The sequence below is a fragment of the Ascaphus truei genome, chromosome 21 (assembly GCF_040206685.1).
Source record: "Ascaphus truei isolate aAscTru1 chromosome 21, aAscTru1.hap1, whole genome shotgun sequence".
In the NCBI taxonomy this organism is placed as follows: domain Eukaryota; kingdom Metazoa; phylum Chordata; class Amphibia; order Anura; family Ascaphidae; genus Ascaphus; species Ascaphus truei.
In genome coordinates, this window is record NC_134503.1 from 3655730 (window position 1) to 3672889 (window position 17160).

A 17160-nucleotide genomic window follows, 5' to 3' on the forward strand; every position below is an offset into this window, starting at 1 on the left:
AGGCAAGCTCTCACTGCCCCTAACCCATAGCCCGACCATAATGTTCCCACCCCCTGCCCACCAACCAGGCAAGCTCACCATACACCTAACCCATAGCCCGACCATAATGTTCCCACCCCCTGCCCACCAACCAGGCAAGCTCTCCATGCACCTAACCCATAGCCCGACCATAATGTTCCCACCCCTGCCCACCAACCAAGCAAGCTCTCCATGCACCTAACCCATAGCCGACCATAATGTTCCCACCCCCTGCCCACCAACCAGGCAAGCTCTCACTGCCCCTAACCCATAGCCCGACCATAATGTTCCCACGCCCTGCCCACCAACCAGGCAAGCTCTCCATGCACCTAACCCATAGCCGACCATAATGTTCCCACCCCCTGCCCACCAACCAGGCAAGCTCTCACTGCCCCTAACCCATAGCCCGACCATAATGTTCCCACCCCCTGCCCACCAACCAGGCAAGCTCTCAATACACCTAACCCATAGCCCGACCATAATGTTCCCACCCCTGCCCACCAACCAGGCAAGCTCTCAATACACCTAACCCATAGCCCGACCATAATGTTCCCACCCCCTGCCCACCAACCAGGCAAGCTCTCCATACACCTAACCCATAGCCCGACCATAATGTTCCCACCCCCTGCCCACCAACCAGGCAAGCTCACCATGCACCTAACCCATAGCCGACCATAATGTTCCCACCCCCTGCCCACCAACCAGGCAAGCTCTCAATACACCTAACCCATAGCCTGACCATAATGTTCCCACCCCCTGCCCACCAACCAGGCAAGCTCTCCATACACCTAACCCATAGCCCGACCATAATGTTCCCACCCCCTGCCCACCAACCAAGCAAGCTCTCACTGCCCCTAACCCATAGCCCGACCATAATGTTCCCACCCCCTGCCCACCAACCAGGCAAGCTCTCACTGCCCCTAACCCATAGCCCGACCATAATGTTCCCACCCCCTGCCCACCAACCAGGCAAGCTCTCACTGCCCCTAACCCATAGCCCGACCATAATGTTCCCACCCCCTGCCCACCAACCAGGCAAGCTCACCATACACCTAACCCATAGCCCGACCATAATCTTCCCACCCCCTGCCCACCAACCAGCCAAGCTCTCAATACACCTAACCCATAGCCCGACCATAATGTTCCCACCCCCTGCCCACCAACCAAGCAAGCTCTCACTGCCCCTAACCCATAGCCCGACCATAATGTTCCCACCCCCTGCCAACTACAAAGACATAACAATGACTCAATGCCCATCACATAAAATGTTCAATATATAACCCCTCCCTTGTTCTACTGTCTAATGTACAGAGCTCTGGACCCGGGCGCTATATAAGCGTTAGAAATAAATAAATGTGCGTGCATATGGACTCAGTAAGAATTGCGTTTACTCGCATTTGTCTTTTGCGGCAAAGAAAATTTGCCGGAAAATTTTGACACAATGGTGGAGGACACAAGTGGCGCATCTGTGAAGTTTAAATCTGACGCCCACTGTGCGTCTGTGCGACACCAACACCATCCAAACCCCGCCTCTAACTCCGCCCCCAGCGTCATTTCATTGCTGGTGAAAAAGAAGTCACCGCACAGAGCATAACAATGTGTAGCACGGAGACGCCCCGGCGTGGGACAGAGCGGCTTCTAATGCCGCTATATCCGCGGCTGGATCTGCGAGCCGCGCTGAGGAGGCTCGCGGCACCGTGTCAGGCGTCCGCTGTGAGCACCGAGCTGCTGACTTTGTAGCCGAAATGAAATGTATTTTGGCTCAGGCGCCTTCAATTAGAGCTGTTTGTGTATCTGTGTCTGCATGGGACAAGCACGATCCAAGGAGCAGGGCCTCAGCCAAAGGGATTACATCTCCCTGCGAGAGATTTCCTCTCTCCATTCACAGCGGCCCAAGAGCTCAGCCTCTGGGTACGCAGAGGACTCCTTAACCCACGTGCTTCTCCTGTCCTCAAGGCCCCCAACAGGCCAGGTTTTCAGGATATCCCTGCTTCAGCACATTGTGGACTGAGCCACTGATTGAGCCACCTGTGCCGAAGATGAGACGGATTGAGCCACCTGTGCTGAAGCGGGGACGGATTGAGCCACCTGTGCTGAAGCTGGGATATCCTGAAAACCTGACCTGTTGGGGGGGGGGGGGGGGGGGGAGCTTGAGTACTGGAGTTGAGAACCCCCTGCCTTAACCCCCATTTGCTACGGTGCGAGGGCCGGCCTCTAGCCGTGAAGAGGTTAAACCGTACAGTCCCAATTGGCAACGTATTGGAATGGCAAGGAAATGAAAGCATCCGGCCATCAGTCGGCCTCTCTGCGGCCTCCCCTGCAGGGTCACTTGTGCAGCGTATATTGCATCGCTGTGCCATGCAGGGCCTGAAAGTCTTGCTAGTACAGTGTACCCAAATGGTGCGCTTGTGGAGGAGACCGACGAGGTTTGAAATATTCTGTACACTATATATCGTTTTATCTATAAGAGAGCAGTCATGTCGGTCCATTAAATGGTTTCACAACTCGCAAAAATCCTACAAATATGTACGAAAACACCCTGGAACTCGGGCTGGATACATGTGTTTTGTATTATGGGCTTGTTCAGCACTAGAGCTGATTGTTTTGTCGTTTGCTGCACTGTATATCATCCTGAAGGGGGGGGATATATTTTACTGTAGGGCTGCTTAACAAGTACAGTACAGAAATACAGTGTACAGGCCGTCCTCGGTGATCCACCGGAACCCGTTCTGGAAGTAGCGTTGGATAGTGAAGCCGCTGTAAAGTGAGTCCCATGTTAATCAGTGGCGGTGAGCGCTGGATAACGCATTCAGGCGTCGGATAACGCATTCCAGTGTAGAATAACGTCTCATAGGGTTGCATTGTAAAGCGTTGGATATGCCATTCGTTGTAAAGTGAAACGCTGGATAGCGAGGACTACCTGTATATAAAATACATATATCCCTATACAGCAGGGCCCCGGGTATACGGCGGGTTCCGTTCCAGGGCCCTGCCGTAAAGTGAAAATCGCCGGAAAGCAGATCCGGCGATTTTCAGTTCTCTGCATGCACAGAACGGCGTTTTTCGCCGTTCTGCGCATGCGCGGCCTATGGTCTGCGCGCGCAAACTACGGTATGCGCGCGCAGACAGCGGTCTGCGCATGCGCGACTACGATTTAAAGATGGCGGCCCCCTTCTCGGCGCCACCGGATAAGCCGAACGCCGGATAACGAAGCGCCGAGAAGCGGGGCCTTCCTGTAGTATATACAGTACAGTCAGATTTCCCATTAGGCCTGGGCCTAGGGTGGCAAACAAGTCCACCCCCATATACATTTGCCGCTCTCTCTGGCCTATCGGGCCTGATGGGAAGTGACTTACATATACCGGCCGCCTCCTGGCTGCCACCCTCCTTCCGATTCGCGGCATCAAATGACGCAGCGGACGTGACCGACGTGGCATCTTGTTGCCATGACAACGGGACGTAACGGTGTTAAATGACGGCATGATGTTGTGTTACCATGGCAACGAGACGCCGTGTGATGTCACTTTGGCGCTGGGAATGGAAAGGAGGCGGAGGGCGGCAGCAAGGAGGCGGCCGGCATATGTAAGTGCCACGGGGCGGCAGATTTCAAAATCCGCCGCTGTGTACAGTCTCATAATCGTCACCATCTTCAGCCCGTGTCTCCTCACTGCTGGATGAGGCCTCCACAATGATCTCCCGGGTTCTGAGTTGCGGCCTTTTTTCTCTACGTTCCCCTAACAAATTTTCTGATCTCATCCTCCCGTCTTACTTCTGATCATCGTCTTGGACTTTTTAATATCTTCTGAAATCCAGTCGATTTCCATCTTTGTCCAACGAGGGTCATTTCTTTCTGCGATATATGTCCGGTCCATCACCATTTTAATTTCTTCACCCTTGTGATGAGACAGACTTTTGTTTGGTTGCTAAACCATTCATTCTTTTTCCCCTGTCTTCGGGTAATACCCAGCATGCATTTCTCCATACTTATTTGCGGTGTCTGAAGCTTCTGAATTATCTTCGAATTTAGGGTCCAAGGTTCACATCCATACGTGAGCGCGGGCAGGATACACGGGTCACATCCATACGTGAGCACGGGCAGGATACACGGGTCACATCCATACGTGAGCACGGGCAGGATACACGGGTCACATCCATACGTGAGCATGGGCAGGATACACGGGTCACATCCATACGTGAGCACGGGCAGGATACACGGGTCATATCCATACGTGAGCACGGGCACGATACACGGGTCATATCCATACGTGAGTACGGGCAGGATACACGGGTCACATCCATACGTGAGCACGGGCAGAATACACAGGTCACATCCATACGTGAGTACGGGCAGAATACACGGGTCACATCCATACGTGAGTACGGGCAGGATACACGGGTCACATCCATACGTGAGTACGGGCAGGATACACGGGTCACATCCATACGTGAGCGCGGGCAAGATATACGGGTCACATCCATACGTGAGCGCGGGCAGGATACACGGGTCACATCCATACGTGAGCACGGGCAGGATACACGGGTCACATCCATACGTGAGCACGGGCATGATACACGGGTCACATCCATACATGAGCGCGGGCAGGCTACACGGGTCACATCCATACGTGAGCACGGGCAGGATACACGGGTCACATCCATACGTGAGCACGGGCATGATACACGGGTCACATCCATATGTGAGCACGGGCAGGATACACGGGTCACATCCATACGTGAGCACGGGCAGGATACACGGGTCACATCCATACGTGAGCACGGGCAGGATACACGGGTCACATCCATACGTGAGCACGGGCAGGATACACGGGTCACATCCATACATGAGCACGGGCAAGATACACGGGTCAGTCACATCCATACGTGAGCACGGGCAGGATACACGGGTCACATCCATACGTGAACACGGGCAGGATACACGGGTCACATCCATACGTGAGCACGGGCAGGATACACGGGTCACATCCATACGTGAGCATGGGCAGGATACACGGGTCACATCCATACGTGAGCACGGGCAGGATACACGGGTCATATCCATACGTGAGCACGGGCACGATACACGGGTCATATCCATACGTGAGTACGGGCAGGATACACGGGTCACATCCATACGTGAGCACGGGCAGAATACACGGGTCACATCCATACGTGAGTACGGGCAGAATACACGGGTCACATCCATACGTGAGTACGGGCAGGATACACGGGTCACATCCATACGTGAGTACGGGCAGGATACACGGGTCACATCCATACGTGAGCGCGGCCAAGATATACGGGTCACATCCATACGTGAGCGCGGGCAGGATACACGGGTCACATCCATACATGAGCGCGGGCAGGCTACACGGGTCACATCCATACGTGAGCACGGGCAGGATACACGGGTCACATCCATACGTGAGCACGGGCATGATACACGGGTCACATCCATATGTGAGCACGGGCAGGATACACGGGTCACATCCATACGTGAGCACGGGCAGGATACACGGGTCACATCCATACGTGAGCACGGGCAGGATACACGGGTCACATCCATACGTGAGCACGGGCAGGATACACGGGTCACATCCATACATGAGCACGGGCAAGATACACGGGTCAGTCACATCCATACGTGAGCACGGGCAGGATACACGGGTCACATCCATAAGTGAGCACGGGCAGGATACACGGGTCACATCCATACGTGAGCACGGGCATGATACACGGGTCACATCCATAAGTGAGCACGGGCAGGATACACGGGTCACATCCATACGTGAGCACGGGCAGGATACACGGGTCACATCCATACGTGAGCACGGGCAGGATACACGGGTCACATCCATACGTGAGCACGGGCTGGATACACGGGTCCAACACTTTCCTCTTGAGGCGCTGTGGAAGGATCCTTTGAAAAATTGTCTTGTTTCCTCCAAATGTCTCCGGCCCATCTTCACTCTCCTGTTAATTTCATTCAAAAGGTTCCCATCCGTGGTCACTTGCCGGCCAAGGTAGACCTAGTCTTGGACATCTTCTAGTTCTATTCCATTTAGTTCGATCTTTGCAGACTTCATACATTCGTTGAACATCACTTTCATCTTTCTGAGATTTGTATTTACATTCTTACTCGCTTTGGCAAGTTCTCCAATTTCTTGCTGGAAGTCTTCTGGACATGTGGCAAAAATAACAGTGTCATCTGCAAAGCGTAGGTGGCTCAAATATTCAACAACTCTTCTACTGTTGCTGTGAAAAGTTTTGGTTACATGATGTCTCCCTGCCGCACTCCCTTGCTGATCTTGGTGACACGGTGTCTCCCTGCCACACTCCCTTGCTGATCTTGGTGACACGGTGTCTCCCTGCCACACTCAGTTACTGATCGTGGTTACATGGTGTCTCCCTGCCACACTCCCTTACTGATCCTGGTGACATGGTGTCTCCCTGCCACACTCCCTTGCTGATCCTGGTGACATGGTGTCTCCCTGCCACACTCCCTTGCTGATCCTGGTGACACGGTCTCCTTGCTTGCTGATCCTTATCTTGTATCTTCATGTAATCCAATGGTTGATGTGACATTCTCGTAAATGTTCTTTATAATATCAAGGTTCACTACTTCAACACTTTGTCTTCTTAATACATATAGGACCGTGAGGTGTAGATAGAATCTGATGCTTTTTCGGAATCTACGGATCCTAAGCTGAGTGGAAGATCGTGTTCGTTACTTTGGGAAACCACTTTGTGTACGACTTGGATGTGGCCCATTGTGTTGGACCCACTGCGATATTCGGCTTGTTCTCCAGGCTGGGCAAAGTCCGGGGCTCTGTTGTAGCCAATGAGGGAGTATCTACGTAAAGATCCTGTAAGTGATTGGAAGTAGGCAGATGGGTCAGTAGTTCTTGAGGTCTTTGTCTCCTCGTGGATGAGGATAACTATGGCATTAATCCACTGTTCTGGAATTTTCCTGTTCTTCAAGCAGCATGTAAAGGGTTTTGGAAGGATTTTTTTCTACTTCTTCCCCATCTTCTTTCAATAAATATATACCATATCTATCATCACCAGCCCCTGTCTATCCACTGCTGAATGAAAGCCTGCCGATGGATGGATGGATATATATATATATACCACACTTAGTTAAGTTATGGTGGGTAAAAAAAGTGACAAAAACCCTCCACAGTAAAATATATAGCAAATGGAAATATTACTGTATGCTCATCTGCACGTCTTAGAAAGGTCTGCAACCCCGCCTTTCCCCATTATCGCCCAGCGCACAGTGCTTCCACGGCAGCAAGGTTGGATGTGTCAGAAGCCTGGGGGTGTGGCCAAGGAGAGGAGGAAACAGCATGGAGCAGAGAACTGAGTGTGTGTGTCTCGAGCGCATCTCACTTTTCACTATTGTGTCCAGTAGTTTTTAAGAAGCCGCCTGGCACCTCTAGTGAGGCTGCTGCAGTATAATAAGATAATAAGGCAGAGTTTGCTAAAAGGTTTTATCAACAAGAAAACGTGCTTTTAATGAGCGCTGCAGCTTTATAGAAATGGATATTTGGAAGATGAAGCCTGTTTATTCATTATTTATTCTCCTGTAGCACTGACTGTTTATTCATCGCTGCTCTGAGTTTCCAGCGCGCTCCTGTCCCACAGAGCTTACACTCTAATGCCGTTATTGCTAGGCTACCTCTTCCTACTGATTATCTTGTGGCGCGTATCTATGCGTTGCCTTGTAGGTTCCGCCCCTCCTGGCAGGGAAGGGGTTAAGGGAACGGGAGTCGGTCGCACATATCAGTGTGGAGTATATACCTGCATGCCCAGCAGCTGCAGAGGACGTCTCCTCCTAAAATATGGGAAGTTGTGTTTAAAAAAAAAAGGGCATTTTCCCCTCTCTTCCCCACTCCTGTTCTTGACAAAGGAGAACTTGTCTGGGGTGCCGGAGTTTCGTGCACTTCCTTGGTCCTGATGGGAGATATTTCCATCCAGAAAAGCTGCTGCTGTTCTGTTTGTTTTTCCTGCGCCGTGAAAGATTCCTCGGTGAGCACACAGGACCTGCGGTGAATGGGTGTGAGCCAGGACAGAGAGGACAGGACTCTGCTCTGAACACCAGGGTCCTTGTCTCACCTCCGTAGCAGCCTCTTCCTGTGCCTGTCTCTCTCTCCCTCCCCCTTTCTCCCCCCCCCCCTTTCTCTCCCCCCCCCTTTCTCTCTCTCTTACTCTTAGTCTCTCTCCCCCTTTCTCTCTCTCTCTTTCTCCCTTAGTCTCTCTCCCCCCCTTTTCTCTCTCTCTCTCTCTTTCTCCCTTAGTCTCTCTCCCCCCCCTTTCTCTCTCTCTCTTTCTCCCTTAGTCTCCCCCCCCTTTTTCTCTCTCTCTTTCTCCCTTAGTCTCCCCCCCCTTTTTCTCTCTCTCTCCCCCTCTCTCTCTCTCCCTCCCCGTTTCTCTCTCTCTCCCCCCCTTTCTCTCTCTCTCTTTCTCCCTTAGTCTCTCTCCCCCTTTCTGTCTCTCTCTCCCCCTCTCTCCCTCCCCGTTTCTCTCTCTCTCCCCCCCTTTCTCTCTCTCTCTTTCTCCCTTAGTCTCTCTCCCCCTTTCTGTCTCTCTCTCCCCCTCTCCCTCCCCGTTTCTCTCTCTCTCTTTCTCCCTTAGTCTCTCTCTCGCGCGTGGAATAATTCTCTCTTTGTCACCGCCCGCCTGAGCCCGTTACATAGTGGAGACTGTGCAGAAAGAGACCTGCTCACCCCAACCTTTAAACCTGCGGGTTTTCTAAGGCCCTTTCCAGAATTGCGACCCAAATATGCCACGTCTGGGCAGTTTATAAACAGTATATGCATGTGAAGGTCTGTGTGTCAGTACACGCGTGTGAAGGTCTGTGTATCAGTGCACGCGTGTGAAGGTCTGTGTATCAGTGCACGCGTGTGAAGGTCTGTGTGTAAGTGCACGCGTGTGAAGGTCTGTGTGTCAGTACACGCGTGTGAAGGTCTGTGTGTCAGTGCACGCGTATGAAGGTCTGTGTATCAGTGCACGCGTGTGAAGGTCTGTGTGTCAGTGCACGCGTGTGAAGGTCTGTGTATCAGTGCACGCGTATGCATTGTCAAATCTGTTTGCATCAGTGCAGTCCTCAAGGGCCAGGTATTAGGAATATCCCTGCTTCAGCACAGGTGACTCAATCAGTGGCTCAGTCATTCTGACTGAGCCACTGACTGAGCCACCTGTGCTGAAGCAGGGATATCCCATCCCTAATACCTGACCTGTTGGTAGCTCTTGAGGACTGGAGTTGGCTGCCCCAGGTTTACTGTGTGTCGCTGTCACTGCGTCTGTATCGTTGTCTGTGTGTATCGCTGTCACTGCGTCTGTATCGTTGTCTGTGTGTATCGCTGTCACTGCATCTGTATCGTTGTCTGTGTGTATCGCTGTCACTGCGTCTGTCTCCCTGTCTGTGTGTATCGCTGTCACTGCATCTGTATCGTTGTCTGTGTGTATCGCTGTCACTGCGTCTGTCTCCCTGTCTGTGTGTATCTCTGTCACTGCGTCTGTATCCCTGTCTGTGTGTATCGCTGTCACTGCGTCTGAATCCCTGTCTGTATGTATCGCTGTCAGTGCGTCTGTATCGTTGTCTGTGTGTATCGCTGTCACTGCGTCTGTATCCCTGTCTGTGTGTATCGCTGTCAGTGCGTCTGTATCGTTGTCTGTGTGTGTCGCTGTCACTGCGTCTGTATCCCTGTCTGTGTGTATCGCAGTCAGTGCGTCTGTATCGTTGTCTGTTTGTATCGTTGTCACTGCGTCTGTATCGTTGTCTGTGTGTATCGCTGTCACTGCGTCTATATCCCTGTCTGTGTGTGTCGCTGTCACTGCGTCTGTATCCCTGTCTGTGTGTATCTCTGTCACTGCGTCTGTATCGTTGTCTGTGTGTATCGCTGTCACTGCGTCTGTATCCCTGTCTGTGTGTATCGCTGTCAGTGCGTCTGTATCCCTGTCTGTGTGTATCGCTGTCACTGCGTCTGTATCCCTGTCTGTGTGTATCGCTGTCACTGCGTCTGTATCGTTGTCTGTGTGTATCGCTGTCACTGCGTCTGTATCCCTGTCTGTGTGTATCGCTGTCACTGCGTCTGTATCGTTGTCTGTGTGTATCGCTGTCACTGCGTCTGTATCCCTGTCTGTGTGTATCGCTGTCACTGCGTCTGTATCCCTGTCTGTGTGTATCGCTGCCACTGCATCTGTATCCCTGTCTGTGTGTATCGCTGTCACTGCGTCTGTATCCCTGTCTGTGTGTATCGCTGTCAGTGCGTCTGTATCCCTGTCTGTGTGTATCGCTGTCACTGCGTCTGATACAGCGGTCACTGCGTCTGTATCCCTGTCTGTCCTGGAACAGGATTGTTCATTTCTGTCCCCCCCCCCCTTTGCAGCTCTGCCTGCTAGCCCTGTATATTTGGTTGTGAGCTTTCCCTGTAGCTGTAACTCCCTCTGCCTGCTAGCCCTGTATATTTGGTTGTTAGCTTTCCCTGCAGCTGTAACTCCCTCTGCCTGCTAGCCCTGTATATTTGGTTGTGAGCTTTCCCTGTAGCTGTAACTCCCAGTGCATGTTGGAATTGATACATTTTAGATACTTTCCTCTCTCCAGTCTGCTAGAAGCTGGTTGCCCTGGCAACATCTCTAGTCCTCCAAGCTTAAACGGACTTTTCCATCCTCCCTTATCTGTATTCACAGGTAGCTTCGCCCTGTCCCTATTCCTGTGTGACAAACATTACACACTTCCTTTCTTACCCAAGCAACTGAGTGGGTACTCCCATTCTTACCTACTCCCTTGCAAAGCAATGCGTGTGCCCGCCCCTTGATACTGACGCACTTCACACAGAGAAGCCCTCTCTACCCACACAACAGCACCCACAAGAACCTTAGCATTTCTGTAACTCCCTCAATAAAGTTAAAAAAAGACAAAAGGACTTTTTGTGCTTTCAAAGGGGGATGAGTTCAGCTACCTGGCCATACTTATATCTAGCATATACCCTGTGGCTACAGAATACTGTCAGTGCGTCTCTATCACTGTCACTGCGTCTGTAGCACTGTCTGTGTGTATCCCTATTGCGACATGCGTATCGCTGTCAGTGCGTCTGTATCGCTGTCACTGCGTCTGTATCACTGTCTGTGTGCATCCCTATTGCGACATGCGTATCGCTGTCAGTGCGTCTGTATCGCTGTCACTGCGTCTGTATCACTGTCTGTGTGTATCCCTATTGCGACATGCGTATCGCTGTCAGTACGTCTGCATCGCTGTCTGTGCGTCTGTATTGCTGTCACTGCGTCTATCACTGCCTGTGTGTATCCCTGTTGCGACATGCGTATCGCTGTCAGTACGTCTGTATCGCTATCTGTGTATCGCTATTGCGACGTGAGTATCGCTGTCAGTGCGTCTGTATCGCTGTCTGTGTGTATCCCTATTGCGACGTGCATATCGCTGTCACTGCGTCTGTATCGCTGTCACTGCGTCTATCGCTGTCACTGCGTCTGTATTGCTGTCACTGCGTCTCTATCACTGTCTGTGTGTATCCCTATTGCGACATACTTATGTCAGTGCGTCTGTATTGCTGTCGGTACGTCTGTATCGCTGTCACTGCGTCTCTATCACTGTCTGTGTGTATCCCAATTGCGACATGCGTATCGCTGTCAGTACGTCTCTATCGCTGTCTGTGTGTATCGCTATTGCGACGTGCATTTCGCAGTCACTGTGTCTGTATCGCTGTCGGTACGTCTGTATCGTTGTGTGTCTGTATCGCTGTCGGTACGTCTGTATCGCTGTCGGTACGTCTGTATCGCTGTCGGTACGTCTGTATCGCTGTCGGTACGTCTGTATCGCTGTCGGTACGTCTGTATCGCTGTCGGTACGTCTGTATCGCTGTCGGTACGTCTGTATCGCTGTCACTGCGTCTGTATCGCTGTCACTGCGTCTGTATCGCTGCCTGTGTGTATCCCTATTGCGACGTGCATATCGCTGTCACTGCGTCTGTATCGCTGTCACTGCGTCTATCGCTGTCACTGCGTCTGTATTGCTGTCACTGCGTCTCTATCACTGTCTGTGTGTATCCCTATTGCGACATACTTATGTCAGTGCGTCTGTATTGCTGTCGGTACGTCTGTATCGCTGTCACTGCGTCTCTATCACTGTCTGTGTGTATCCCAATTGCGACATGCGTATCGCTGTCAGTACGTCTCTATCGCTGTCTGTGTGTATCGCTATTGCGACGTGCATTTCGCAGTCACTGTGTCTGTATCGCTGTCGGTACGTCTGTATCGTTGTGTGTCTGTATCGCTGTCGGTACGTCTGTATCGCTGTCGGTACGTCTGTATCGCTGTCGGTACGTCTGTATCGCTGTCGGTACGTCTGTATCGCTGTCGGTACGTCTGTATCGCTGTCGGTACGTCTGTATCGCTGTTGGTACGTCTGTATCGCTGTCGGTACGTCTGTATCGCTGTCACTGCGTCTGTATCGCTGTCACTGCGTCTGTATCGCTGCCTGTGCGTCTGTATCGCTGTCTGTGCGTCTGTATCGCTGTCACTGCGTCTGTATCGCTGTCTGTGTGTATTGCGGCCTGTAAATGTTTCTGTTTCCTGTACAGTAATTCACGGCGCTGACTTTGTGATATCATTAGAGGAAACCAGAGGCCAGTTTAGCACGAGAAATAGACAAAAAACAAGAGCGAGTGTAATTTAAGAACATGGTGTTTATAAAATAATCCCAATCTACATCAGGTAAAACACTAGTAAAAAAGCTTAAGAGGAAATGTGTTGTGATGAGAGGGAAAAATAAAAACGGGTCCCTACTTTATGACTATATTTCATGGACAATATGAGGGGGGAATGGCCACTTCCTGCCACAGAACATTGACTTCCTGCCACAGAACATTGACTTCCTGCTGTAGAAGGCCCCCTTCCTGCCACAGAACATTGACTTCCTGCTGTAGAAGGCCCCCTTCCTGCCACAGAACATTGACTTCCTGCTATAGAAGGCCCCCTTCCTGCCACAGAACATTAACTCCCTGCTATAGAAGGCCCCCTTCCTGTTACGGAATATTGACTTCCTGCTATAGAAGGCCCCCTTCCTGTTACGGTATATTGACTTCCTGCTATAGAAGGCCCCCTTCCTGTTACGGAATATTGACTTCCTGCTATAGAAGTCCCCCTTCCTGCCACAGAATGTCGAGCTCCTTCCTGTGTATCTCGACTTCCTAACATTGCAGCCCCTCCCACTCCCTTATAGGATTAACCCATTGGCTGCTGTTGGCTCTCTTGGCAGCGAGGGGTTCGGAGGAGAGGGTGAGGGTTGGCACACCCTGATATTTTCCTACTTAGGAACTACAGTTTGGCTAACAACACCTCTGCAGCCACCAGCGTCTCCCGAAACTCCCTGACCTCAGAATACAGCTATAAACTGCACATACGTGCAAACCCTCCTTCTCCTGCACACACCGGCGACTCATACTTTCCACGACGTGCTCACGGCCTGGATAGTCCAAATGGCGCAGGCTTAGCACAGGAAGAGGAAACCATGCCACGCTGAGTGGGCCTCAGAAGAATGGGGCCCTTTCCCTGGGACAGGCTGCTTAACCCATTCCATGCCAGTGCGGCCTGCTGTGTGGCTAGCCTCTCTGGTAACAGAGGGGTTAAGGGATAAAGCCGGCGACGACTCTCGTTTGCAAACGAGGATTTAAATGGAGATTAGCGAGGTTCCCCGGGGCCATTTTTCTAGCTCCGGTAATTCACACCACAAGGTCATTATTAAGCCCCTCGGCCATGCAATGTGTGCCAAAAAAAGTGGCCTGGTCGTCGGACCCCTGGTACCATGCAATCAGGGAGACGCTTGTATTAGCGCGTGAAGACCCCCCCTCCCCCCCCAAATGAGTGATCTTTAACCTCTTCATTGCCAGCAACATGTTGCATTGGACAACGCACTGTTTCTCTTTTGCACTAATCTCTTTCCTTATCCTGTGCTCCCGCGTCACTGCTCAGAGGGGGAGAGTGTACACATCGGATTACCTGATCAGTGTCCCCCCTCACCCCCTGTCCCCATCACAAACAGCGCTTCCACTGTAGCTGGGGATTCTGGGTAATGACATGCAAATGAGCACACAGTTTCACCTCTTACTACTTGTCCATTTTAACATGTGACCCCTATAAGCGTCTGCCTGCCGCATTACACCGCTTTGCTGCACAGCCGGGGCTACAGAAGTGCAGAGCCAGTAACCCCACTCGCAGGCAGCTTCTTTGACATTTTGGGTCTCATCAGTGCGAGGCTCGTTACCGGCTTTGCCACGTGACGCTGGAAGTGGCTACAACCGGACACAAAATAAGTTACGGTGAGCAGAACAAGAGACCCCTCCACCTTGGGCTGCGTCCGTAGACACTGCAGCCGTGCGGAGGCTGAGGGAAAGCGGGTGCTTTCCCCGGCATTAGTGCGCGCGCCGTCCGGGGGCGTGTCTATGGGCGGGCCAGTGACATCACGGAGCTGCACTCACGTGACCGTCGTATCGCGCGAGAAAGCTGTTTTGACTGATTTCACACGTGTCGCGCGCCCCTCCCGCACGCTGTATAGACGCGATCACGCGCCGTCTGCCCCCGTATGGCCGCAGCCTGACATCAAATAAAACCCCTCGCGTGTGCGCACATTCACAGAAAGAAACCCCACTGCAAGGAATCCCTTTCCCCTTTGGGGCAGTTTGGGCCACTTCTGCCCCTTTACACGCCGCCCGCCATGTGAGCCGGCATCCTTAACCCTTTCAATGCCCTGCAGAGCGAGTCCCTAGCAGCAAACAGACGTGTGTCCCCCTTTGTCACTTTGCTTTGCTTTGTCACTTTGACCTTCCCCCTACCCACCTGAAAAAGATTCCCGTGGCCACCTCCCACCGCGAAACGGTCGCCAGGTTTCTTAGCCCCGGTAGCCACCCCAACCCTCGCCTGTGCCAAACACACACACACGGCCCGTTCTGGCTCAGCCCAGCGCGAGGACGGGATGCTCCATTGGGGAGAAACGTGAGTCTCGGCTGCAGCTGAGTGAGCAGCGACCAGGGGCCGCGCTCGGGACGAGTGTAAAAGGACGCAGCTGTTTGTGTTCCGCCCCTCTCCGAACGTCTGAGGGGAGAGGGAAGGGGGCTGGGGAGGAGGGGGCGGGGGGGGGGGTTAGGCGACGAGGTTGTAAGTGGGAGGATAGCAGGACAAGGGGGCTTTTGACTTGGACATCGGAGAGCGATGCCTTGAGCAGCACGAGGGAGACACCTGCTGTTCGTTTCTCATCCTGCGTCTTCACTCTCCTCTTTTTCAGGGTGCCAGAGGCCCTGATGGACCACTGGGAGGGCCCGGCCTAGCAGGTACCAAGGTAAGAGTCCCCGCAGGTGCCCGCTTCCTGTGCCTCGGCACCGCCGAGATTGACGGTAAAGACCCTTTGCCCTGTGCTGATTTTGGCTCTGCGGTTATTTAACCCTCTTCGCGGTTTGTGTCGCAGTTTAAACCGCAAGCTCGCGGTTTCGGAGCGGCTCGGCGAGGAAAGACACTGACTGGCACTGAGTTTTGGGAACCTGGTTCAATTCCCCGGTGTCGGCTCCTTGTGACCTTGGGCGAGTCACTTTATCTCCCTGTGCCTCAGGCACCAAACACTTAGATTGTAAGCTCCGCGGGGCAGGGACCTGTGCCTGCAACATGTCTCTGTATAGCGCTACGTAAAACTAGCAGCGCTATACAGAGACATGCTGTTATTATTATTGGCTCGCTGGCCTCACTCTCCCCTGAACTCTGCTACCCCCCAAATAAGAGCATCCAGCCCACTGTTAAGGATGCCCCCCGTAGCACCTATTCGACCCCTCAGGGCCCCCCCCCCCCCCCCGCACCCCCCTCCCCTCTAGAACAAGGACCTGCTCACACGGCCGCAGCAGCTGCCAGGAGAAATAAGAGGAAATGTTTATTTCAGTGGCTTTAAAAACCCCCCACAATTTTCCATTTCTGGGCCGGCGTGAGTAAGTCACACGCGGCAGTAAACACTTCTCTGGCATCCGAACGAGGTGCGGGGGTTTTTTTCCTTCTGCTTCTGAAGGCGGCACGGGGAAGTGGGACTGAAATGAAAGGGGGCAGTGTCGGGGAGATCCTGAAATATGTCCTAAATCCCACATCTTGCTTTCCGACGTCCATCAGTACGTGGAGCGTCAAAAGGGCTCGTCCGCCCCCCCAGGCTCCGCAGGAGGGTTTCGCTCCGGGGGGGAAAGTGATCACCTTTGTCGGCGCACGTTCTTTACAATGCAGGGTGCCCGCGGTACTCATTATTAGCGCCTTTTATTCTCGCTTCCCTTTCTTCGTGCAAAAATCATACCTTTATTTTATATTGTGCTTGTCTCCCAATGGGACCCAAAGCAGCACGGTATGTAAGATTTTGACAGACACAGGTCCCTGCCCCGCAGAGCTTACAATCTATGTGTTCGGTGCCTGAGGCACAGGGAGATAAAGTGACTCGCCCAAGGTCACAAGGAGCCGACACCGGGAATTGAACCAGGATCCGCTGCTCCACACTCTGTGGCTTTGTTTACAGTTAGCGTTTTTATTTGCTGAGCTGCTCCTTGTACCATGTAGGGGGGAAGCAGGGGACCCCATGGATGCTGAGATACTAACCGGGGAAGGTACCGGCATTTATCTCCTGGTTGTGTAAAGCTCTGCATCGCTCGGGTCCTTTCGGGCCCGCAAAATGCGTGAGATATAAACGCCATTGGATGGGATGCTACCGGCAGTATCTTCCCCCTGTGTCTCAGGGGTGTCTCAGGAGCTGATATTAGTGGGGTTCAGCTCAGGGGATCCCTGCTTCCTATTTATGTTTAAAAAATAAATAAATATTGAGGTACACAAAAAGAGCAGGCGGAACTGCACCTTTATCCGCATAGCGGAAAACTCATCAGTTTTGTGTTCTGCGTGTGTGAGATAAATATCGTTTATGTAAATGATGCCATATCTTATCCATTTGACTTTATCATTTTTATTTCATATTCTGAGAACAAGATATTGGATCTCTGACCCTGCGTCTGTGCGTAGAATTACACGCGGGAATGCCGGATATATCTGACCCTGCGTCTGTGCGTAGAATTACACGCGAGAATGCCGGATATATCTGTCCGTGTGTAGAATTAC

At 52.3% G+C, this 17160-nt stretch overlaps 2 protein-coding genes across 2 annotated transcripts in view; one reads left to right on the forward strand and one right to left on the reverse strand.

Annotated features, from left to right (window-relative positions):
- RIBC1 (RIB43A domain with coiled-coils 1) overlaps nt 1-17160 on the reverse strand; it is a 538781-nt gene that overhangs the window by 501986 nt on the left and 19635 nt on the right. The window lies entirely within an intron of this gene.
- Nucleotides 1-17160, forward strand: part of COL27A1 (collagen type XXVII alpha 1 chain) — a 263084-nt gene that overhangs the window by 122256 nt on the left and 123668 nt on the right. The window contains 1 exon segment of the mRNA XM_075578501.1: nt 15317-15370. Coding sequence (XP_075434616.1) covers nt 15317-15370 — 54 coding nt within the window.